This window comes from Mesoplodon mirus, assembly GCF_964341445.2.
Source record: "Mesoplodon mirus genome assembly, chromosome: 4".
Classification (NCBI taxonomy): domain Eukaryota; kingdom Metazoa; phylum Chordata; class Mammalia; order Artiodactyla; family Ziphiidae; genus Mesoplodon; species Mesoplodon mirus.
The window spans coordinates 101429097-101454175 of record NC_138979.1 but is presented as its reverse complement, the minus strand read 5'-3'; the positions used below and the strand labels follow the sequence as shown (position 1 = coordinate 101454175).

Genomic DNA, 25079 nt, shown 5'->3' with positions numbered 1-25079 from the left:
ACATGCCACAACTACTGAAGCCCGTGTGCCTAGAGCCTGTGCTCTGCAGCAAGAGAAACCACTGCAATGAGAAGCATGCACACCGCAATGAAGAAGCCCCCACTCTCCACAACTAGAGAAAGCCCACGTGCAGCAGTGAAGACCCAATTCAGCCAAAAACAAACAAACAAACAAAAAACAGCCATACTACCCAAAGCAACCTACAGATTTATTGCAATCCCTATCAAAATACCCATGACATTTTTCACAGAACTGGAACAAACAATCTTAAAATTTATATGGAACCACAAAAGGCCCAGAATTGCCAAAGCAATCCTAAGGGAAAAGAACAAAGCTGGAGGGATAACCCTTCTAGACTTTAGACTATACTACAAAGCTGCAGTAATCAAAACAGTGTGGTATTGGCACAAAAAACAGACATATGGATCAATGGAACAGAATAGAAGGCCCAGAAATAAACCTATGCACCTATGGTCAATTAATCTATGACAAAGGAGGCAAGAATATACAATGGAGAAAAGACCATCTCTTCAACAAGTGGTGTTGGAAAAGCTGGATAGCTGCATGTAAATCAATTAAATTAGAACACTTCTTCAGACCATATACAAAAATAAACCCAAAATGGTTTAAAGACCAAAATATAAGACATGACACCATAAAACTCCTAGAAGAGAACATAGGTAAAACATTCTCTGATGCAAATCATAGAAATATTTTCTTAGATCAGTCTCCCAGAGTAAATAAATAAATAAATAAAAGCAAAAATAACAAACGGGGCCTATTCAAACTGAAAAGCTTTTGTACAGCAAAGGAAACCATCAACAAAATGAAAAGACAACCTACAGTATTGGAAAAAATATTTGCAAATGATGCAACTGACAAGAGGTTAATATCCAAAATATACAAACAGCTCATACAACTCAATATCAAAAAAGCAAACAACCCAATCAAAAAATAGGCAGAAGATCTAAATAGACACTTTTCCAAAGAAGACATACAGATGGCCAACAGGCACATGAAAAGATGCTCAACTTTGCTAATTATTAGAGAAATACAAATCAAAACCACAATGAGGTATGACCTCACACCAGTCAAAATGGCTATCATCAAAAAGTCTACAAATAATAAATGCTGGAGAGGGTGTGGAGAAAGAGAACCCTTGTATACTGTTGGTGGGAATGTAAATTAGTGCAGCCACTATGGAAAATAGTATGAAGTTCCTTAAAAAACTAAAAATAGAGCTACTGTATGATCCAGCAATCCCACCCCTGGATATATATCGGGAAAAAATAAAAACTCTAATTTGAAAAGAAATGCATACCCCAATGTTCACAGCAGCACTATTTACAATAGCCAAGACATGGAATCAAACCAAGTGCCCATCAACAGACGATTGGCTTAAGAAGATATGGTATATATATGTGTATGTATACAATGGAATATTACTTAGCCATAAAAAATGAAATATTGCCATTTGCAGCAACATGGATGGACCTAGGGAATATTATACTTAGTGAAGTCAGATAGAGAAAGACAAACACTATATGATATCATTTATATGTGGAATCTAAAAAATAATACAAATGAATCTATATATAAAATAAAGACTTATAGAAAGCAAATTTATGGTTACCAAAATGGAGAGGAAAGGAGGGACAAATTAGCATGGGATTAATAGATACAAACTACTATACATCAAATAAATAAGCAATAAGGATTTACTGTATAACACAGGGAATTACATTCAATATCTTGTAATAACCTATAATGTAATATAATCTGAAATACATATATTGATATAATTGAATCACTTTGCTGTGTACCTTAAACCAACACAATACTGTAAATCAACTATACTTCAATTAAAAAAAACAAGCATTACTCACTTCATAATAAACTTTTCAATTAAGTATTTTTTCAATCAACTATTATAGTAATAATATAATTGTGATCACATGGGTATCTGAGATATTTGTAACATTGTTATTAATAATGAAGAAATTAATGAATAAATGGTAGTGAAAAAAGAAAATTAGGGAAGCTTTCCAATATGAAATAGTCAAACAAAGCATCAGAGACATAAGATAGCCTGAAAAACAGGATATCCTTAGAGCTAGGGCATGAGATATAGGGAAAAAAATAAGGCTGGAAAAGCTGATAGATGCTGGGTTGCAGTCCTACCAAAACCATGGCCCTTTAGTCCCGAAATTACCAATATTTGGACTCTAAGAACTTCCTTTTTAATGTCAGAAACTGTACAGATACTCATGTGACAGTAATTATACTTTCAGTGTCCACTGATTAAGAAAATATATAATGGAAAAGGTTATGAAGTCACTAGTAATTTTAAATACGTTTTTATTTTATTCATCACAATAGCATCAGATTTTTTTTAAAAAGTAGTGAGATTTTGTAGAAATTATTTATTCAATGTATAGACAAAGGTTAGTGAACATATAGATTCATTTATGCCCCCACCACAAACTGAGAACCACTGCTATAGTAACAGCAGCGGTAGTAGCAACATTTATTGAATACTTGCTAAGTGCCTGTTCTAAGCACTGCACATGTATTAACTCATTTAATCCACACAACAACCATATGAGATGCGCATTATGATTACCCCCCTTTGTGACAGAGTTTGTTTTTGCTTGCTTATACTTTTTCTTCCCTTTTCCTTCACCAAAAGACCCTAATTTTCAAATGAGGACATTGCTGCTGTAAGATATATTTCCTTGCCTCCTTGGTCTCAGGGTGGTGACTGTGTGACTAGCTTCAGAGCAATGAGAAGTGAAAATGTACATTTGGAGAAGTCTTCTTAATAGTTGGAGAAGGGCATACCCTTTCTCCTTCCTGCTTCCTGGACCAAGAATGTCATGTCTGGAAGTGAAGATGAGGTCCATACTGTAGGGATGACAGAGCAGTGAGCTGGAAAGAGCCTGCCATACCAGTCCTGGATGGCCGGCTTCTCAATTTATTTTATGTGAGAAAGGAGAAAACCCTATCTTGTTTAAGTTATTATTTTTTCCCCTTAAATGGAGTCAAACTTTATCCTAACTGATAGGCCATTTTGGAAATGAGAACACTGAGGTTCTGAGTTTAAGTAGCTGGCTTGATGTTACAATCTTATTAAGAGGCAAAGAGAGACTTTTAATTCACACATTCTTACTCCAGAAACCACATTACCTCTTACAGCATACTGCCTCTTGCTATACAACTGTAGGAAATGGGTTTGACGTAGGGAAGTAACTTAACAACTGTTTTCTCTTGACTAGTACTGGCTGCCATGGGAAGGGGGCATTCTCTTCACAAGGTAACCCTTTTCAGCTGAGGTAATTCTGAAGGGGGCTGATAGCTGAGGGCTATCTGTTGACAGCACTCCCAGCAGCTGGGGAAAAAAGTCCTTCATTCCTGAAATGGGATCTGAGTGGCACATCATAGCAACCATCTCCATGCATGACATCATACCCCTTCCTGTGACTGTGACTTTCCCCCCTAGCCATCCAAAACCTGGTTAATCTGGGGGTATAAAGGTCTGGACCCCTCCAACGCAGGACAGCTCTGAAGGGACATCCCAGCTTCAGAGATCTTCAGGGAGTTGGCTGAGGCTTTCACTGAGACTTTATAGCAGCCCAACTTCTCCCTCTGCCCATCCTGTTTTCCTCCCTTCCCTTTCCTGCTCTTCTATGGGTGGTGATCCCAGGAACACTCCCTTAAAAAAACCTTCCTGGGCTTCCCTGGTGGCGCAGTGGTTGAGAGTCCGCCTGCCGATGCAGGGGACGCGGGTTCGTGCCCTGGTCCGGGAGGATCCCACATGCCGCGGAGTGGCTGGGCCCGTGAGCCATGGCCGCTGAGCCTGCGCGTCCGGAGCCTGTGCTCTGCAACGGAAGAGGCCACAGCAGTGGGAGGCCCGCATACCGCAAAAAAAACCCCACAAAACTTCCATCTCAGAGTTTGTTTCCTGGGGAACCCAACCTGTGTCACCATGTCTTTATTCAGTCACTGACTGTTCTTAATTGGAAGGGAGGTAACACATGTCAAGAAAAAGAAAACTGTGGGAATTCCCTGGTGGTCCATTGGTTAGGACTCAGTGCTTTCACTGCCGGGGCCCCAGGTTCAATCCCTGGTTGGGGAACTAAGATCCCACAAGCCACGACATTATTTGTTTAGTTCTACCCAACTCTCTTTCTGTTTCTTGGTATCAGACTGCCCACTGGCAATAGAGGAGTGTCCTATGTTGGGCCAATCATAATCCCCCAACTCCCTGGTCACAGTGATATGTACAAGTGGCGTGCACACCATCAGGCTTGGACAACCAGAACCTTTCCTTGGTCATTTTTGTACTGACAGCTAGAAAACTGAACTCCTTTGCTTCTCAGATCATGGAACTAGCAGGATGTGTCCCTATGGATGCTGGGGCCACATTTCCCATCTACAAGGAAAAGGGCCATCTGAAGTAGGAGAGAATAAAGCCAAGAAGAGGGTGGAAACAGAAAGACCCCAGTTCCTGGGGCTCTTCCAATAGTACTGTAAATTACCCTAGTATCTATCTATCTATGCACCCACCCACCCACACACATATGTATATAATTTTACTTATCTATTTATTGCTTACACCAGTTTAGGTTGTTTTTTATTTACAATGGAAAGAACTTGCCTACACATCTGTGTATTTTCTATTTCTACAAGCTGCTACCTTCTCTAATCTAGTCCTACTCAATGTCCTAAATATTGAAGAATAAGCTATAAAATAACTACTCCTCTGCTCAAATCCAGGAAGTCAAATTTTTTATGAGTCAACATATATTGAAGACAATATATGCCAAACAGTGTTCTGAGCTCAAGAAAATGAGCTCCGGGCTTCCCTGGAGGCGCAGTGGTTGAGAGTCCGCCTGCCAATGCAGGGGACACGGGTTCCTGCCCCGGTCCGGGAAGATCCCACATGCCGCGGAGCCTGCGCGTCCGGAGCCTGTGCTCCGCAACGGGAGAGGCCACAGCAGTGAGAGGCCCGCGTACCACAAAAAAAAAAAAAAAAAAAGAAAAGAAAAGAAAAAGAAAAAAAAAAGAAAGAAAATGAGCTCCATATAAAAGCAAAATTCCTATGATTTAACCTCACTTGCCACTGGGTAATAGATTCTTACTTTTCAATTAAATCTTTTTTTTTTTAGAAAGGGTTTTTTTTTTTTTTTTTTTTTTTGGCTGTGTTGGGTCTTCATTGCCGCGCACTGGCTTTCTCTAGTTGCGTTGAGCGGGAGCTACTCTTTGTTGTGGTGCGCAAGCTTCTCATTGCAGTGGCTTCTCTTGCTGCAGAGCACAGGCTCTAGGCGCGGGGGGCTTCAATAGTTGTGGCACGTGGGCTCAGTAGTTGTGGCTCACAGGCTCTACAGCGCAGGCTCAGTAGTTGTGGTGCACGGGCTTAGTTGCTCCACGGCATGTGGGATCTTCCACGGACAGGGGCTCGAACCCATGTCCTCTACATTGTTAGGTGGATTCTTAACGACTGTGCCACCAGGGACGTCCTCTATTAAATCTTAAAACATTATTTATCTGTGATTATACTGCCTTTCCAATTATATGAATATATTTATATCCATACTTGATATCATAAAAGATATCCCCCCAAATAGGAACTTTTATAACTAATTTTTAAAATTTTAGAACAGTTTTAGAAATACAGAAAACCTGTAAAAATACTACAGAGTTCCTATATACCCTACATCTAGTCTCCCTCATTACTAACATCCTAGCTTAGTGTGGTACCTTTGTGACAATCAATCAGTAATAAAAACATTATTATTAAAGTCCAAGTTTATTCAAATTTCCTTAGTTTTTACCTAATGTCCTTTTTCCGTTCTAGGATCCTATCTAGGATACTACATTATTCTTTTGGCTGTGAAAAATTTTCAGACTTTCCTTGTTTTTGAGGACCTTGATAGTGTGTAGGATTACTGTTCAGGCATTTTGTAGAATGTCCCTCAATTGGGATTTGTCTGATGTTTTCCTCATGATTAGATAGGGTTATGAGTTTTGGGGAGGAAAACCACAGAGTGCTACTTCCATCACATCCTATCAAAGGTACATGCTAACAACATGACTTACCACTGTTGTTGTTAACCTCGATCATCTGATTTAAGGAATTGACTTTTACCTCAATTAGTTTAAAGCCTAATCCAGAACCATCTATAGGAGAGCACTTATACACTGTCTTCATGATATCTGGATTGGGTTTGTTAGTAGAGGGAAGAACTCGAAGAGGTAACCATCAAAACAGATAAAAAATTTTTTTCTCCCTGGGGGAAGAGTGGAAGGAGGATTGTTTTTCAAGCTTCAGCCCAGCCACTTACTAGATGTATGACTTTGGGCAAGTTACTTCCACATCTGTAAAATGGAATTATGGTACCAAATAGTTCTTTTAAGCATCTGATGAAAAAAATGTATGTGAATGTGTTTTGTACAATAATATTATACTTCTACATGCTAGAATCCCACATAAAAATGAAAACACTTTTGGAAAGATCATCTGAAACATCTTAAGCAGTTTAACATCACTTTATAGTTTCAACTGCTGGCTAAGCAAAGCAAAATCAATATGAAATTGAGGAAAGGATAGGTGGATCCATTATAGACGAGGATTTACCATTTTTGCCTTGCTCCCTTTTGCTAAGGTCTGCTTGTCCTTTGAGACTGGAGGGGATTTCTTAGATCTTATGAAGCCAGAGCAAAGGGCTCAAGTTTAATGTGGACTAAATATTAATAATTTTGGTGTTTTTTTCCTGTATTTGTGAGAGAGAAATCATCACTCTTTCAGGGTGCAATAATTCTTCCAGGCTACTCTAGGACTATTAGGCAAGAAACTTTATTTTTGAAATGGACAGGAAACATAGAATAATTATTCAAGATAACAAGTCTTCTTACTTCAAAATCATACCACTCTGATTTGAATGAAAATACCAAAGTTCTTGCGTTTGGTTGGTTTATGTTCGTTCTTGAACCTGAGGTCTGAAAAATAAAGCAACTCCATCTTCTCCTTAAACAGGATAGAGCCAAAAAACTTTTAAAACTTCCATGCGAAAGATGTTTAAAAAAACTTTTATGCGAGGACAAATATGCAGAAAACACAGAAGAGGTGAGGGCTTTTTCTGCATCACTGTAATTAATGCCGAACATATAGCAACACTTAGTTAGCCTGGTATAATGCAAAGAGCAATGATGTTAGAGACCAATGACCCGAATTCAAGCCTAATTCTGTCTCAAACAAGATATGGGACTTTGAGAAAGTTTCTGGTACATCTTTGTGTCTTGGATTCCTCATCTGTAAAACTGTGTTGCCGAGAGGATAATACGAGACTAAGTATGCAAAAACAATTTGTAAGAGAGCTACTATATCTAACCCAGACCGTGCTTGCTGTCAGTAACAGCATAAGTTATCATTCATTGTGAGCAGCTTCTGGACTTTCTACTTGGAAGCCCAGTTCGAGGCAAAAGCAGCAGTGAGTTTAGGAACAGGGGCTCATACATTCTGAAGTTCTTTCCATTAGTGAAAAGAGTAACCTTGGAAACCAGGCTGGCACCACCTCTTTCAGTCATAAAACTTAGTTTCTCTTGCTTTCCCCAGTAATGTTTGGGGCACCACAATTTCATGGTCTTTTTCTTTCTGGTTATTGTTTTGTCTCCACATCATTAGCACAAGCAAGAAAACCTACTGAAGCAAATACAAAATCTAGTCGCCCCTTCTGCCCGCAGCTCACCTAAGTTTTCCTTACATAGCGGTCGCAACCTCAGATGTCCTCAAAAACAAAAACTCTCACGAGGGCCATGGCATGGTAGGCACTCCCTAGACCGTGGGTCAAGGGGATTGAGCAGGTAAAAGCCGAACGGGCTCCGGTTCAGGTATACAAGTACTAACCCAGACCGCCAAAATCATCACAACACTCTTCCAGACAGAGATAACCCTCGCGAGATAAGACTGAGAAGAGCGAGAAAAGCCCACTTTCTCGCGAGAAGAAGGGGCGTTGGCGGAAACTAGGAAATGGCCCCCTTGGCGACCCAGACCCGGCCAATGGGCGGGGCCAGAGTTAAATCCACCCCCTTCCGGCTCTTTTCCCCGCCCCCTAACCCTGAAGTGTTGGACCTGGGGTTCGGGCAGCTGGGTTCTCCTGGTTCCACCCAGCTGGTGAGGGGTCTAGTTCAGCGCCTGCGGAACGCGCTGTGGCAGGATTTGAGGGGGGGGGCGGGGAGGGGCCTGCGGCTTGCGGCCCCGCCCCCTTCTCCGGCTCGCGGGCGGGCGAATCGGCCCGCCTCCGGCTTCAGCCGGCCCTGGGGCCGTGTCCCCCAGGCAACTCAGCCACCTCGGCCAGAGCGTCTGCCCGCAGGCGTCGGCGCCGAGACATCGGGGTACAGCCTGGTTCGGCCCCATGGTGGGTTTCGGGGCGAACAGGCGGGCCGGCCGCCTGCCTTCCTTCGTGTTGGTGGTCCTGCTGGTGGTGATCGCGGTCCTCGCCTTCAACTACTGGAGCATCTCCTCCCGCCACGTCCTGCTTCAGGAGGAGGTGGCCGAGCTGCAGGGCCAGGTCCAGCGCACCGAGGTGGCTCGCGGGCGCCTGGAGAAGCGCAATTCGGACCTGCTGCTCTTGGTGGACTCGCACAAGAAACAGATTGACCAGAAAGAGGCCGATTACGGCCGGCTCAGCAGCCGGCTGCAGGCCAGGGAGGGCCTCGGGAAAAGATGCGAGGATGACAAGGTAAGGACGAGCCCTCTCCCCTCAACCCCCATAGTTTTTTTCAGCTCCGCGGTGGGGGTGTTCGCCCAGACGTGGCTGCCTTATGCCTTCCAGAATTGAAGCCTCGGAGGCTCCCCTTACCGCTAACAACCCTATTTCTTTCGGACTTTAACCGGTTTAATCACTGCCACATTTTCCAGTCCCTGCCAGATGAAACTGGCTGTAAGTTTTGGTTCTCAAGAGTGGCCTGTGTGTGGATGCCGCCTCTTCTCCAAGCTCAGCTGCTGAGCTGGCAGTAGTAATCATCTGGCCTATGTGGTCGGCCGCCTTACGTTTACAGATACACAAATCTGGAGGCTGCCGGACTTGGTGTGTTACCTTATTCTTTTTTCCGTGCACACTGATTATTATTAATTTATTTATTTAAAGAATGGGGCCTCCTCTAACTCTTCTACTTATGGTGGTCACCATATATTTTTTAAAACAGTCTGAGTTTTCTTACATCTCTATAGGGCTATGTATTAAGCAAAGAGTTGGATATTACTGCCTTTTTTGTGATGAAAATGTTATGATAGATGGGCTCTGGAGCCATATATGAGCCACTTGTGTCTTGGACATAGATAATCCAAAATTATGTACTCAGTTTGAATGGTTAGTGAAATTAGTCGAAAAGGTAGAACCTAGAAATAAATTCTAAGCAACAGAATCTCATGTCATTGTCCTCATTGATCTTGAAAGGAAATAAAAATGAGATTTTGTATGCTTAACTATTAGGGTTGGTATTGGAAAGCCATACTAAGTTTAAATTTTAAAAGTTTAAAGCTAGACTGTAACTAGACCCGCCGCTGAATAGTCTTTGTTTTCACCAGCATATTGGGAACTATGTTATTAACTTATGACCTACCAACTTCTGTTGATTTACCACAGTAAATTTCTGGGTGGGATAAGTAGATGCCTTTCTTTCTGGACCCTCTTTTGGTAGTCTTCACACTTTTTTGTGTGTGTTCCTATTATAAGTTTTTATTTTGTATATTAAAATCATTTGTAGTAAGTCATTATAAATTAAAATCTCCTGAGCTCCCAACTTCCTTATTGTCACCAACCTCTACCTTGTTTCTTATTTCATGAAGATTGAAGCCCTCAGGTAAGTGCTTTTCTATAACCTACACCTTCACCATAACAGAGACAGCTTCTGAGAGGAGCAAGAGCTCAGCAAACTTACAAACATACTACATACTGAACTCTATAGACTGAAAAATTCTCTTGGGTGGAATAGGCAGAAATCCATGAAATTTTGTAGTATTAAAACAAGGTCTTCAGTCTTGGAATGGTTAGGCATACTATTCAAATTCTCTCCAATCTGGAAAGAAATATAAGTCTTTTTTAGTAATTTATACTCAGGATTCCATTTCTTCCATCTACTGGACTGTAATTATCAGTTTCTTTCAGTAGGTTTTCACTTTTACCTTCAACCATATGTAGGTGTTCTCTGTTCTAAAATTTTTTTATTCTTCCATATACTCCCTTCTCGCAATCAACCAATGTCTTTTTAAATTTTCACGGCTAAACTCCGGTTATGGGTGGTCTATAAATGTTTCATCTATTTCTTTTTTCATCCCCATCCTAATTTTTTTTATTCTGTATACCATCCTTCTTTCCTCCTCTTTTTTGAAGCTATTCTCTTGAAGGTCACAGGTGTCAGTCTTCCTGGTCAAATGCAAAAAAACATTTTTATTCTCATTCTATTTAATTTCTCAGTAATTGATTGTCTCTAGCCTTTTAGAAACTATCTCCTTTCTCGCTTCTGTATCATTGAACTCTCCGGATTTGCTTCCTGCCTCCTTCACTATATTCTTTGATGGATTTTTTTTTCCCCCTCCAACAGCCTAATAGCAATGGACTTTATTCTTGGGCCTTTGCTTTCCCCTTACAGCAGTATTTCTCAAGGTGGTGTTAAACAGAATGCTGTCCTAGAAATTGTTTGTAGATGGTCAGGAGAAAAGAGGAAAACCTTCTTTTTGGAGGGAAATGTTAAATAATATAAGCAGTATATCCTCCTCTTGGAATTCATAATGCCTGCTAGCATATAAAGGCTCTGAGAAATGTATTAATAAAGAAGCCTATTTAATTTTGTTTAACTTAGTCTCTAACAGTTAATTTGATCACCGACTACTGTTTTCATGGCCTACTTGTTACCATGGTACAGAAGAATGTAGCAAAGCACACTAGTCTGGGAAATGTTGCCCCAGGTATCTTAGCTATTGTTTGGCTAATATTCTATGCAGCTGGCTCACAAATCTGTACCTCTTCTTTGCATGTCAATTTTATATTTTGAACTAGCTATAGCATCTTCATTGGAGAGCTTGTGAGTGTATGTTCCTGGGGTTAATGAGGAGGCTTTGAGTTGCTAATAGAAAGGCTTGTCTTGGTCTAGATGAACTAAAGACGAAATTTGTCTTTCAGAGGTGTTTCCTTTATTCCTGCTACTCCCTCAATAGCTGAGAGGAAGGATTTATTTTCTATAAATGATCTAAAATCCCTTTGGGTGGTGATAGTGTTGAAGTAAATTTGACAAAAGTGTCTTCCATTTTAAAATAGACTTGTTTTAATGTTTAATCATATTAATGTAGTCTCTTTAAAGCAAAGGCTCTCTCTGCCTTTCAGGGTTTTTACCTATAGTACACACTGGTGCTGACCCCCTCAATAATCATTTATGCCCCCTTTGTTTGGTATATATCCTTCTCTGTGACTCAGGGCTAAGTCCTGATTGGTTTAAACTGATTATGGTAATTTCATTATTCCCAGTGATTAGTTTAGGAAGGGGCTGGCTAGTGAGTCGTGAAGGGAAGTTTCCTTGCTCCTTAAAAGAGTCATAGTTGCACCTCTTGGTTACTTACCCCAAATAACCTCTTGGTTATCTTACCCCAAATCAAAAATCTCCAGTCTAATCATAAGAAAGCATCAAACAAACTCATATTCAGGGACATTCTACAAAGTACCTGAGCAGTACTCTTCAAAATGAAGAGATGGTCTCTTCTGCCAGATACTGTTGCTTCTGCACGTGATACCTGAAATTGGGGCAACCAGAGTGCCAGGAGAGTTAGCTAAGGAGTGGCTGAGGCACTGAAGATGGCAGAGTGGAGTGTTACAATAGAATATTGGCACTCGTTATGTGAGATAAAAAAATTTCCGTATTGTTTAAGCCAGTCAAGTTGAGAGTTCCTTAGTTCCAGCCTAAGTAAGGTATCCTGACTGTTAATATTCTCATTGTCACCGTAGCGTCTGAGATGTAGGTTAAATCTTATGTGTCCCCAGGGCAATGTGGGCAGTGACCTCATATCTGCACGTGGTTTTGGGGTTCCTCAAGGGTCTATATCTTAAGTATCAACAGTGGTGTTTGGACGCCTGACTAGGTACTTGCTTCACAGTTTTTTGGAGACCAGGATCTTATGGCGGCATCACCTCCCTATATACCCTTCCCCACTCCACTCCATAGATGTTCCACACCAAAAATCCCTTTGCCCCGATGAGCTAGCTGCCTTAGGTATGATGTGTTTTGAGGGGGTGTTGGCAAGGCAGTCCTTGCTCCGGCTACCATTTTTTTTTAACTGTTATTTTAGAACATTTTAGATCTATGGAATTATTGCAGATAGTAGAAACAGTTTCCTCATACCCCACACCTAATTTCCCCTGTTATTAACATCTTACATTAATATGGTACATTTTTCATAATTAATGAATCCCTATTGATACATTATTAATAATAAGTCCATACTTTATTTTGATTTTCTCAGTTTTTCTCTAATGCCCTTTTTCTGTTCCAGGATCCCATCCAGGGTTCCACAGAACATTTAGTGGTCATGTCTCTTTAGTCTTCTTTTAGTTGTGACAGTTTTTTCAGACTTTGTTTTTTATGATATTGAAAGTTTTGAGGATCACTGGTCAGGTGTTTTGTAGAATGTCCCTCAGTTGGGATTTGTTTGATGCTTTTCTCAGGATTAGACTCAGGTAATGGTTTTGGGGAGGAAAACCACAGAGACAAAGTGCCATACTCATCATATCAAGGGAACATCTCTCAAAATAACTTATCACTAGATGTTAACCTTGATCACCTGGCTTGAGGTAGTGTTTGTCAGGTTTCTCCACTGTAAAGTTACTCTCTTTTTCTCCTTTTCCATGCTGTACTCTTTGGAAGGAAGTTACTATGTGCAGCCAACACTTAATGAATTGGGAGTTATGTTCTATCTCCTTAAGGGCAGAGTATCTATATAAATTACTGGGAATTCTTCTGCATATAAATTACTTGGACCTTTATCTCTTCTCCCTTATTTATTTATTCAGTCATTTATTTATATCAGTATGGATTCATGGATATTTATCTTATACTTTAGGTTATAATCCAATGCTACTTTATTTTGTTGCTCAAATCGTTCCAACTTTGGCCATTGGGAGCTCTTTCGTTTGCCTCCTGGATCCCTCTGACATAATACCCCATCACTGTGACAAACCCCTACTTTCTGGCACTACAAGATGCTTCTGGCTTATCTTATATACTTCCTGCCCCAGTCCTAGACTCCTTCTCCATGGAGCCCTAGTTCCTTTTATTGGAAAATGGTATTAGAGACCAAAGTCTAGGTGCTAGGCGTACTCATTGCAACTGTCAGGCTATCTTTGGGAATCTAGGAATCCCTGCTCCACAGGAATTGGAAAGGTGACATTGGACACCTTCTAATTTATTATTCTATCCTGCCATTTTCAATCTGTTATCTGGGCTGTTAGAACACAGAAATTCTTTAAGGGAGCTTGAAATTGTCCATGGAAGTGAGAAACAAGCTCCACTTCTTTGGGATTCCCCCCACATTTACCTTATTTTTTTGCCTTCCTCCCTAAGGAGTTTCAGCCTAGAGGGGTGTATTAGTTGGTTACGGCTGCGGTACAAAATACTACAGACTGGTTGGCTAAAAACAACAGGAATTTATGTTCTGTAACATAAACTCTGATGGAGTCTAGAAGTCCAAGGTTGAAGTACCAGCAGGTTGGTTTCTTCTGGAGCCTCTCTCCTTGGCTTGCAGATGGCCAACTTCTTGCTGCTTTTTCATCTCATGGTTGTCCTTCTGTGCTCCTGCATCCCTGGGGTCTCTTCCTCTTCTTATAAGGACACCAGTCGTATTGGATTAGGGTCCCACCCTAATGGCCTCATTTTAACTTAATTACCTCTTTAAAGACCTTATTTCTAAATAGGTTTCATTCTGAGGTACTGGACATTGAGACTTTAGTGTATGGGTTTTGGAGGAATACAGTTCAGCCCATAACAAGGGGGAATCTGTGACACACACACTGCTTTTTCTTTCTTCTTTCTGTGAGGAAGACCCTTTCTTCTATTTCCTAGGTGTTGGTTATTTCTCTTATCCTAACTTGAATTCTTCCTGCCTGTATCTTGTACCAAAGTTATGTGATCCAGGTGGGCCAAGTCAAGCTCTTGATAAATAAAAGAAGCTGTTAGAATGTAGAAAAAGACCTTCCCTAAACTGTTGTTTTATTACAGATGAAAAAAAAAAAAGTCAGTTTTTAGGTTTGAAGCTGAACAGTAAATGACCTCTTTTTCCCTTTAACAACCATAATCCTCCTTGATGGCAGTAATATATTGTACCTTTGCTTGAATAGGGGAAAGGTCATGTGCCAGAAAGGAGGGTGGGTAACATATTACTTTTTTTTTCCCAAAAAAATCCTCATTGCATTTGTGTGTGTACACAACACTCATACACATACCAAATAAGTATATGTAAAAACCCTAGCACAGAGTAGATGTTCATTACCATGGTCTCAAATCCTGGCCTGCCATTTCTTATGTGTAGAACCCCGGGCAAATCACTTAACTTCTCTGTGCCTTGGTTCCGCATCTGTAAAATAAGGACAGTAATAGTTAGCTCTCTCACTCTTGTGAAGTTTAAGTGAATAAATTCATTTAAATGGGGCTTCCCTGGTGGCACAGTGGTTGAGAGTCTGCCTGCCGACGCAGGGGACACGGGTTTGTGCCCCGGTCTGGGAACATCCCACATGCCATGGAGCAGCTAGGCCTGTGAACCATGGCCGCTGAGCCTGTGCGTCCGGAGCCTGTGCTCTGCAACGGGAGAGGCCACAACAGTGAGAGGCCTGCGTACCGCAAAAAAAAAAAAAAAAAATCATTTAAATGTTTAGAACAATGCCTACCACATAGTAAAAAAAAAAAAAGAAATGTTTAATAAGTGTTACATTAGCTATTACTATTCCACAACCTCTTCCTTATTTCTGTCCTGCCTTCTTTCCAGGATGGGATTCTGTCCGGGTTCCTGCTTAAGATCCGTCCCAGCTATAGCCAACCTGCCTCACCCTTTGTTCCTGGTTGTCTGACTCCACCCCTGCCACCTTTCCTGGTCCACTTCTAATTAGGCTTAGTTAACTCCTCTCATACTTGTCTCAGCCGACTCCCTGAAGCCTGCCTATCCCTCTGTAATTTGAAGATCAGCCTTGTACAGTTCTTTAATATGCTGCACATGAAAATTCCTGCCTTTGCCTCTGCCTCCCCCATCATCATCTGGCCAAATTCTAGCTGTTGTTTAATTGCTACCTCAAATTATTCATAAGCCATACAAAACTCATACCTCCTCTCCAAAGTATATATCCCTTTCCTCCCTCCTTGGCCTTTATAAAGCTCATGCCACTACTGTTAAGGTAGAGGTTAGAAATTTTGGTGTCATCTTTGATTCCTTCAGCATCTCATATTCAGTGAAGGGGCAGAGGAGTTACTTGATCAAACTTGAGTTTATAAAAACATCCCTCTGGTTGCAGAATAGAGAATTGATTGGAAAGGAAGCAGGAGCTTCTTTTTTTTTTTTTTTTTTGCGGTACGCGGGCCTCTCTCTGTTGTGGCCTCTCCCGATGCGGAGCACAGGCTCTGGACGCGCAGGCTCAGTGGCTGTGGCTCACGGGCCCAGCCGCTCCGCGGCATGTGGGATCTTCCCAGACCGGGGCACGAACCCGTGTCCCCTGCATCGGCAGGCGGACTCTCAACCACTGCACCACCAGGAAAGCCCAAAGCAGGAGCTTCTTAACTAGCCTCCTTGCCCTGGACTCTATTTCTTTCAGTTAGTTCTCCCCCTTAAGCAAACCTGATCTTTCTCAAACCTTACTTTCAGAGTAGTTGTATCGCTCACTGTGTCAAATCAGAATTCTGCTGTCTAACCTTTAAGGTCTTCCATGGAGTGCCTCCATCTACCTTAGTCTCCCACTGTCTCCTGACCCAAATTGTGTGCCAGACGTGTTGCTTTGCTTACCTTTGTCTCCCCACCTGCCTTTCTGTGTCATGTTAATTTCTGTTTCTGTACCTTTGTTCCTGTTAATGACTCTTAACCTCTTGCCTCTTTTCTGTTTCTCTGTTATACTAATCTTTTGGTACTTTGACCATGAAGCCCTCTGGGACTTCTGACCTGGAATATGCTTTTTTTTCTTTGTACACAAGTAACATTTATTGTTTGAGCCACACTAGTTTATTTTGTTTTTCATTTTTCACTAATAGTTTCTTAGGTGTTGACTTTGTCTTCTCAACAAAATCTTAAGTTGCTTGAGGAAAGACCATATTTAAAAATTTTTCCAATGAGTTCTTGATAGTCCTTAGTGCTGATATGAAGTGTTATGGGTTACTGGATTGGAGTGGACCCTAATCCAATTTCTTGTGTCCTTATAAGAAGAGGAAATTTGGATACATAAATACAGGGAAGAAGGCCATGTGGAGATGGAGGCCTTGATTGGAGTGATGCATTTATAAGTCAAGGAATGCCAAGAATTGTCAGCAACTACTAGAAGCTAAGAAAGAGGCAAGGAAGGATCCTCCTTTAGGGCCTTCAAATAGAAAGCATGGCCCTACAGACAACTTAATTTTGGACTTTTAGCCTCCAGAATTGTGAGAGGAAATTTTTGGTTGTTTTAGTCACTGGGTTTGTGGTACCTTGTTATAATGGCTCTAGAACAGTGGTCCCCAACATTTTTGGCACCAGGGACCGCATTCGTGGAAGACAGTTTTTCCACAGATGGGAGGGGGGCGGGGTATGGTTCAGGCAGTAATGTGAGCGATGTGGAGCAGGAGATGAAGCTTTGCTTGCTCGCCTGCCGCTCACTTGCTGTGTGGCCTGGTTCTTAACAGGCCGTGGACCAGTAATGGTCCGTGCCCCGGGGGTTGGGGATCCCTGCTGTAGAAAACTAATATAAGATTCAATAAAAACTCTGGCAGACCTTTAAAAGTTATTTTATTTTTTTGTAGAAACTGACAAGCTGTTTCTAAAATGTATATGGAAGTGCAAATAACCTAGAATAGCCAAAACAGTTTTAAAAAGAACAAAGTAGGAGGACTTATACTCCCTGATTTCATGACTTATTATAAAGATATAGTAATCAAGACAGTGTGAAATTGTTGAAAAAAAATAGGCATATAAATCACTGGAACGGAATAGAGTGCAGAAATAGACACACAGATATATGGTCAATTGATTTTTGGCAAAAGTGCCAAGACAATTTAATGGGGAAACATTTCAATGAAAGATGTTAAAGCAACTGGATATCTTTACGGTGGTGGGGTGGGTGGTGGTGTTGTATACTGTTGTGCTGCTTCACAACATATACAGAATTAACTTGAAATGAATCACGGACCTAAATGTAAAAGGTGAAACTATAAATCTTCTAGAAGACAACACAGGAGAATATTTGTTACTTTGGATAGGCATGGATTTTGAGGGTGCAATGAACCATACAGAAAAAAACAGACAAATTTGACTATCAAAATTAAAAACTTTCCTCCTCAAAAGGCACTATTTAAAAAAAGAAAGAAAGAAAAAGCAAGTCATGGGTTGGAAGAAATATTCACGCTACATTTATCTGATAGAAGAATTGTATCAAGGCAGTCTCCTGTACCAGGACCCAGCCCACCCATCAACAGGGCAACAGCAGCCCTAATACCCCCTTGGCCCCAGCCCTGCCCACCAGCAGGCCAACACCAGCTCCAAGACCACCAAGGCCCTACAACCAGAGACCTGGGAACTCCACTCAGCCCACTAGCAAGTCAGCACTAGCCCCTGGCACCCCCTGGGCCCCAAACCCCACCATTAGCAGGCTGATACCACCTTGGACCCCTTAGCCAGCTACCCCAGGATCCAGCCCCACTCACCAGTGAGCCAACACCAGCTTTGGGACACCCTGGACCCTGCAGCCAGCTGTGTTAGGAACTGGCCCCACCCACCAGTGGGCCAACACTAGTTCTAGGACCCCAGGGCCCTCAGCTAGTAGCCTGTGACCCAGCCTCACCAACCAGTGGCCAGCAGCCTCCACACAAGGCACAGCCTGGTAGCCAACAGGGCTGGGGGCCAGCTACACCTACCAGACTGCCTGCAGTAGACAGACCGCCACAATAGAAGGGCCCATGTAGCCCACATAGGGGGCACCCCTAGAGCATATAGCTCTGGTGACCAGAGGGGAGTGTGCTGCTGGGACGCATAGGACATCTACAAAAGTCCACTTTTCCGAGGTTGGGAAATGAAACCAACCTACCAGATACATAGAAATAAAAACAGTAAATTAGGCAAAATGAGGCAACAGAGGAATATCTTCCAAATGAAGGAACAAGATAAAACCCCAAAAGAGATAAGTGAAGTAGAGATAGGCCTCTATAGGCCTCCCAAAGAACTTGGGAGAAGATTGGATGAGCAGATGTTTGAAGTTTTTAACAAGACTTAGAAAATATAAAGAAGAACCAAACAAAGATGAAGAATACAATAACTGAAATGAAAAATACACTGGAAGGAATCAACAGTAGATTAGGTGATACAGAGGTATGGATCAGTGAGCTGGAAGACAGAGTAGTGGAAATTACTGAAGCCGAACAGAAAAAAGAAAAAAAAAGAAATGAGGACAGTTTAAGAGACCTCTGAGACAACATCAAGCATACTAACATTCATGTTGTGTGGGTCCCAGAAGGAGAAGAGAGAGAGAAACAGACAGAAAACATAACTGAGGACATTATAGCTGAAAATTTCCCTAACCTGGGAAAGGAAACAGACATCCAGGTCCAGTAAGCACAGAGAGTCCCAAACAGGATCAACCCAATGAGGACTACACCAAGACACATTGTAATTAAAGTGGCAAAAATTAAAGATAAAGAAAGAATGTTAAAAGCAGCAAGGGACACAACAGTCAGAATGGCCATCATCAAAAAATCTACAAACTAAATGCTAGAGAGGGTGTGGAGAAAAGGGAACCCTCTTGCACTGTTGGTGGGAATGTAAACTGATACAGCCACTATGGAGATCAGTATGGAGGTTCCTTAAAAAACTAAAAATAAGGCTTCCCTGGTGGCACAGTGGTTGAGTGTCCACCTGCCAATGCAGGGGACACAGGTTCGTGCCCTGGTCTGGGAAGATCCCACATGCCACGGAGCAGCTGGGCCCGTGAGCCATGGCCTCTGAGCCTGCACGTCTGGAGCCTGTGCTCTGCAACGGGAGAGGCCACAACAGTGAGAGGCCAGTGTACCGCAAAAAAAAAAAAAACAAAAAAACCCAAAAACTAAAAATAGAATTACCATATGACCCAGCAATCCCACTACTGGGCATATACCCAGAGAAAACCATAATTCAAAAAGACACATGCACCCCAATGTTCATTGCAGCACTATTTACAATAACCAGGTCCTGGAAGCAACCTAAATCCCCATTGGCAGATGAATGGATAAAGAAGATGTGGTACGTATATACAATGGAATATTAGTCAGCCATAAAAAGGAACGAAATTGGGTCATTTGTAGAGACGTGGATGGACCTAGAGACTGTCATACAGAGTGAAGTAAGTCAGAAAGAGAAAAACAAATATCGTATATTAACACATATATGTGGAACCTAGAAAATGGTACAGCTGAACCGGTTTGCAGGGCAGAAAGTGAGACACAGATGTAGAGAAAAAACGTATGGACACCAAGGGGGGAAAGCGGCGGGGGTGTGGGGGTGATGAATTGGGAGATTGGGATTGACATGTATACACTGATGTGTATAAAATGGATGACTAATAAGAACCTGCTGTATAAAAAAATAAATTTTAAAAATAATAATAATGCTTATGCAGTGAAACCTCAATTAAAAACTCTGAACAGTGAAGTTTGGGGAGGTTCCTCATTGATGAATATATTGATGTACTGGAGGGCACCCTGACTCCACAGGGATGGATGCTCCTGCACCCTCCTCTCCCCCATCCTGTTGCCCTACGTACCTCTTCATCTGACTATTCATTTGGTTCCTCTATAATAAAAGGGCAATCACAAGTTTACTGCTTTTCTTGAGTTCTGTGGGGTATTCTAAAATATTTCCGAACCTGAGGACGTCATGCAAATCCCCCAATTTGTAGACGGCCAGGCAGAAGTGTGGGTTTCTTGGAGATAACTGAAAATTGTGGCTGGGGTCTGATATGGAAAGGGGTAATCCTGTGGGACTGTGTCCTTAACTTGTGGGGACTGTGTTAACTCTGGGTAGTTGGGTAGTTAGTGTCAGAACTGAATCAGCCCAGTCAGCGTCAGAGAATTGGTGTTGAAATGTAATCACACATTCCAGCCTTCCCCACCCACCCATGTCACCAAGGATACAGTACACCTCACAACTGGCCTGAGTTCAGTTCTGTGCAACAAAGTTTTCTTGAACACCCAGACATACCAGGAACTGGGAGGCATGCTGAAAATAAAAAGATTAATCAGCCACAGTTCCTGCCCTTGAGGAGCTCATAGCCTAGCGTGAGAGAAGACAACATGTAATTTCAATATAAGTAAAGTCATAGGGTATGGGTAGAAGAGTGCAATGTATGGGGCTATGGAGATACATCTCTAAAAAGCACAGCTATCAATTTAAAAATGGGCCAAGGAGCTTAACAGACATCTTACTAAAAAAGATACACAGATGACAAATAAGCATATGAAAAGATGCTCCATATCACATGCCATCAGGAGACGCAACTTAAAACAACAGTGAGGTACCACTACATACCTATTAGAATGGCCAAAATCTGGAACACTGATAACGCCAAATGCTGGTGAGGACATGGAGCAACAGGAACTCTCATTCATTGCTGCTGGAAATCCAAAATGGTACAGATACTTTGGAAGACAGTTTGGGGGTTTCTTACATATGTACCATCGTACCATCCCAGCAATTGTGTTCCTTGGTATTTACCAAGAGGAGTTGAAAACTTATGCCCAGACAAAAACCTGCACACATACATTTTATATCATTTCACTCATAATTGCCACAACTTGGAAGCAAACAATATGTCCTTAAGTAGGTAAATGGATAAATAAACCATGGTACATTTAGACAGTGTAAGAATATTAATCAATTAAAAAGAAATGAAACTTAAATGCACATTACTAAGTGAAAGAAGCCAATCTGTAAAGGATGCATACTATATGATTTCAACCATATGATATTCTAAAAAAGGCAAGACTACAGAGAGAATAAAAAGATCAGTGGTTCAATATTCATTGCAGCACTATTTACAATAGCCAGGGAATGGAAGCAACCTAAGTGTCCATCGACAGATGAATGGATAAAGAAGATGTGGCACATATATACAATGGAATATTACTCAGCCATAAAAAACAAAATTGAGTTATTTGTAGTGAGGTGGATGGACCTAGAGTCTGTCATACAGAGTGAAATAAGTCAGAAAGAGAAAAATACCGTATGCTAACGCACATATATGGAATCTAGAAAAAAATGGTTCTGATGAACCTAGGGGCAGGGCAGGAATGAAGACGCAGACGTAGAGAATGGACTTGAGGACACGGGGTGGGGGGAAGGATAAGATGGGACGAAGTGAGAGAGTAGCAGTGACATATATACACTACCAAATGTAAAATAGCTAGTGGGAAGCAGCTGCATAGCACAGGGAAATCAGCTCGGTGCTTTGTGACCACCTAAAGGGGTAGGATAGGGAGGGTGGGAGGGATGGAGATACAAGAGGGAAGAGATATGGGGATATATGTATATGTATAACTGATTCACTTTGTTATAAAGCAGAAACTATCACACCATTGTAAAGCAATTATACTCCAGTAAAGATGTTAAAAAATAAAAGCAGCAAGGGAAAAGCAACAAGTTATATGCAAGGGAACTCCCATAGAGCTGACTTTTCAGCAGAAACTCTGCAGGCCAGAAGGCAGTGGCACGATATATTTAAAGTGATGAAAGGGAAAAACGTACATCCAAGAATACTGTCTCTGGCAAGGCTTTCATTCAGATTTGATGAAGAGATCAGAAGTTTTACAGACAAGAAGAAGCCTTGAGATCAGTACCACCAAACTAGCTTTACAGAAAAGTGTTAAAGGGACTTCTCTAAGTGAAAAATAAAAGACCACCACTAGAAACCTGAAAATTACAAAAGGAAAAGTCTCTTTATAACGGCAAATATACCATAATGGTAGTAAATCAGTCATGTATGAAGCTAGTAGGAAGGTTAAAAGACAAAAGTAGTAAAATCGTATATATCTGTAATAAGCAGTTTAAGGGATACACAAAAGAAAAAGATGTAAAATATGGTGTCAAAGCCAGTGAATGTGGGGGCAGGGAGTAATAATGCAGGGTTGTTAAAATGTGTTTGAACTTAAGAGATCAGCAACTTAAAATAATCATATCTATACGTAGATATAGATTACTATGTACAGTGTGGAGAATATAGTAAATAACTATGTTATCTTTGTATGGTGACATTGTAAGTAGACTTATTGTGGTGACCATTTTGAAATGTATAGAAATGCCACATCACTATGTTGTGCAACAGGAGCTAACACAGTGTTGTAGGTCATTTATACTTCAAAAACAAGCAAACAGGGCTTCCCTGGTGGCGCAGTGGTTGAGAGTCCGCCTGCTGATGCAGGGGACACGGGTTCGTGCCCTGGTCCTGGAAGATCCCACATGCCACGGAGCGGCTCGGCCCGTGAGCCATGGCCGCTGGGCCTGCGCGTTCGGAGCCTGTGCTCCGCAACGGGAGAGGCCACGACAGTGAGAGGCCCGCGTACTGCAAAAAAAAAAAAAAAAAAAAAAACAAGCAAACAAACAAACTCATAGTAAAAGAGATCAGATTTGTGGTTACCAAAGGGAGGGGGTGGGGAGAGGGGAAATTGGACGAAGGTGGTCAAAAGATCAAAATAAACTTCCAATTATAATATAAATATGTACTAGGGATGTAATGTATAACATGATAAATATCAGTAACACTGCTCTGTGTTATATATATGGACATTGTTAAGAGAGTAAATGCTGTTCTCATCACAAAAAACTTTTTTTTCTATTTCTTTCATTTTATATCTATATGAGATGATGAACACTCACTAACTTATTGTGATAATCATTTCATGATGTATGTAAGTCAAGTCATGCTGTACACCTTAAACTTACACAGTGCTGTATGTCAATTATATCTCACTAAAACTGGAAGAAAAAAATTTTACCAGAGTATATAAAAAGCCTTTACAACTCAATAATAAGACAACCCAGTTTTTAAAAATGAGAAGAAATTTGAGCAAACATTTCATCAAAGCTTTATGAATAGCAAATAAGCACATGAAAAGATTCTCAGTAAAATTAGTCATCAAGAAAATGCAAATTAAAGCTGCAATGAGACACCACTACATACCCATTAAAATGACCAAATCAAAAAGACTGATAAGGGCTTCCCTGGTGGCGCAGTGGTTGAGAGTCTGCCTGCCGATGCAGGGGACGCGGGTTCGTGCCCTGGTCCGGGAGGATCCCTCATGCCGCGGAGCGGCTGGGCCCGTGAGCCATGGCCGCTGAGCCTGCGCGTCCGCAGCCTGTGCTCTGCAACGGGAGAGGCCACAACAGTGAGAGGCCCATGTAATGCAAAAAAAAAAAAAAAAGACTGATAATACCAAGTGTTAGTGTGGACGTAGAGTAGCTACAACTCTCATATACTGCTGGTGGGAGTATAAAATGGTGCAACCACTTTAGCAAACTACTTAGCAGTTCCTTATAAAGTTAAATATAACTTTAAAGTTAAGTATTTATGTTATAAATATGACCCAGCCATTTCACTCCTAGGTATTTGCCGAAGAGAAATGAAAAGATATGACCACACGAAGACTTATACACATATACCCATAGTCGCTATATTCACAAAAACCAAAAACTGGAAAAACCCAAATGTTCATCAGCAGGTGAATGGATAAACAAATTGTGATAAATTCATACAGCAGAATATTACTCAACAATAAAAAGGAATGAATTATTGATACACTCAACAACATAGATGACTCTCAAAACATTATGCTGAGTGAAGGAAGACCAATGTAAAAGAGTACATACTTGTGATTCCATTTATATAATTGTCTAGAAAAAGCAAACTAATCCATAATAGTAGAAAATAGAACAGTTGTTGCTTGAGGCCAGAGGTGGAGGGAGGGAAGACGAAGGGGGCAAGAGGAAACTGAGGGGGTGGTAAAAATATGCTATATCTTGATTGTAGTGGTGGTTACACAGATGTATAAAGTTATCAAAAGTCATCAAATTGCATACTTTATTTATTTATTTTTTTTTTTTCTTTTTTTGCGGTATGCGGGCCTCTCACTGTTGTGGCCTCTCCCGTTGCGGAGCACAGGCTCCGGATGCGCAGGCCCAGCGGCCATGGCTCACGGGCCCAGCCGCTCCGCGGCATATGGGATCCTCCCAGACCGGGGCACGAACCCGTATCCCCTGCATCGGCAGGCGGACTCTCAACGACTGCGCCACCAGGGAGGCCCAAATTGCATACTTTAAATAGATGCAGTCTACTGTATGTAAATTATACAAGAACTAAGTTGTTAAAAACTAAAAATTAAAACATGCAGTAGAACTGTGGGAAAGCCAATCAATGGCTTCCTATTGCCCTTAACATAGCTTACAAATATTTTCACAGTATGACTTCAGCCTTGCAGTCCAGTATCAAATATTATTATTCTTTTAACTCCCTCCACACCACATACTGAATTTTCAGATCCTCAAACTTTCCGTGCTTTTCCCTATTCTGTGCTTTGAAACATAGTGCCCTACACTCAGAACCCTCTTCTCATCTCTCCCAAGCTCCTTATTGCTTCAAACCTCTCACTAATTCTTTACCTCACTAAAGCCTAATCTTTTTTAGGACTCAACTAAAACTCTCTCAGAAATGTCTTCCCCAACCCCTTAAGCGATGTTAGGACCTCCCCTCATATTCCCTGCTAGGTTGTAAACTCCATAGGTATACTGTATCTGTCTCTTGTTCATTTGGTCACTGCTGTATCCACAGCATGGAGCATAGGAACTGACC

General features: G+C 41.4%; 1 protein-coding gene across 2 annotated transcripts in view; it reads left to right on the top strand.

Annotated features, from left to right (window-relative positions):
• Positions 1–8108: 8108 nt before the first annotated feature.
• The window catches only part of GOLM2 (golgi membrane protein 2), a 112646-nt gene continuing 95675 nt past the window's right edge, over positions 8109–25079 (top strand). For both annotated transcript variants that reach the window (XM_082619397.1, XM_082619396.1), the window contains exon 1: positions 8109–8741. In XM_082619397.1, the coding sequence (XP_082475523.1) occupies positions 8415–8741 (327 nt within the window). In that variant the 5' untranslated portion in view covers positions 8109–8414. The remainder of the gene's footprint in view (positions 8742–25079) is intronic.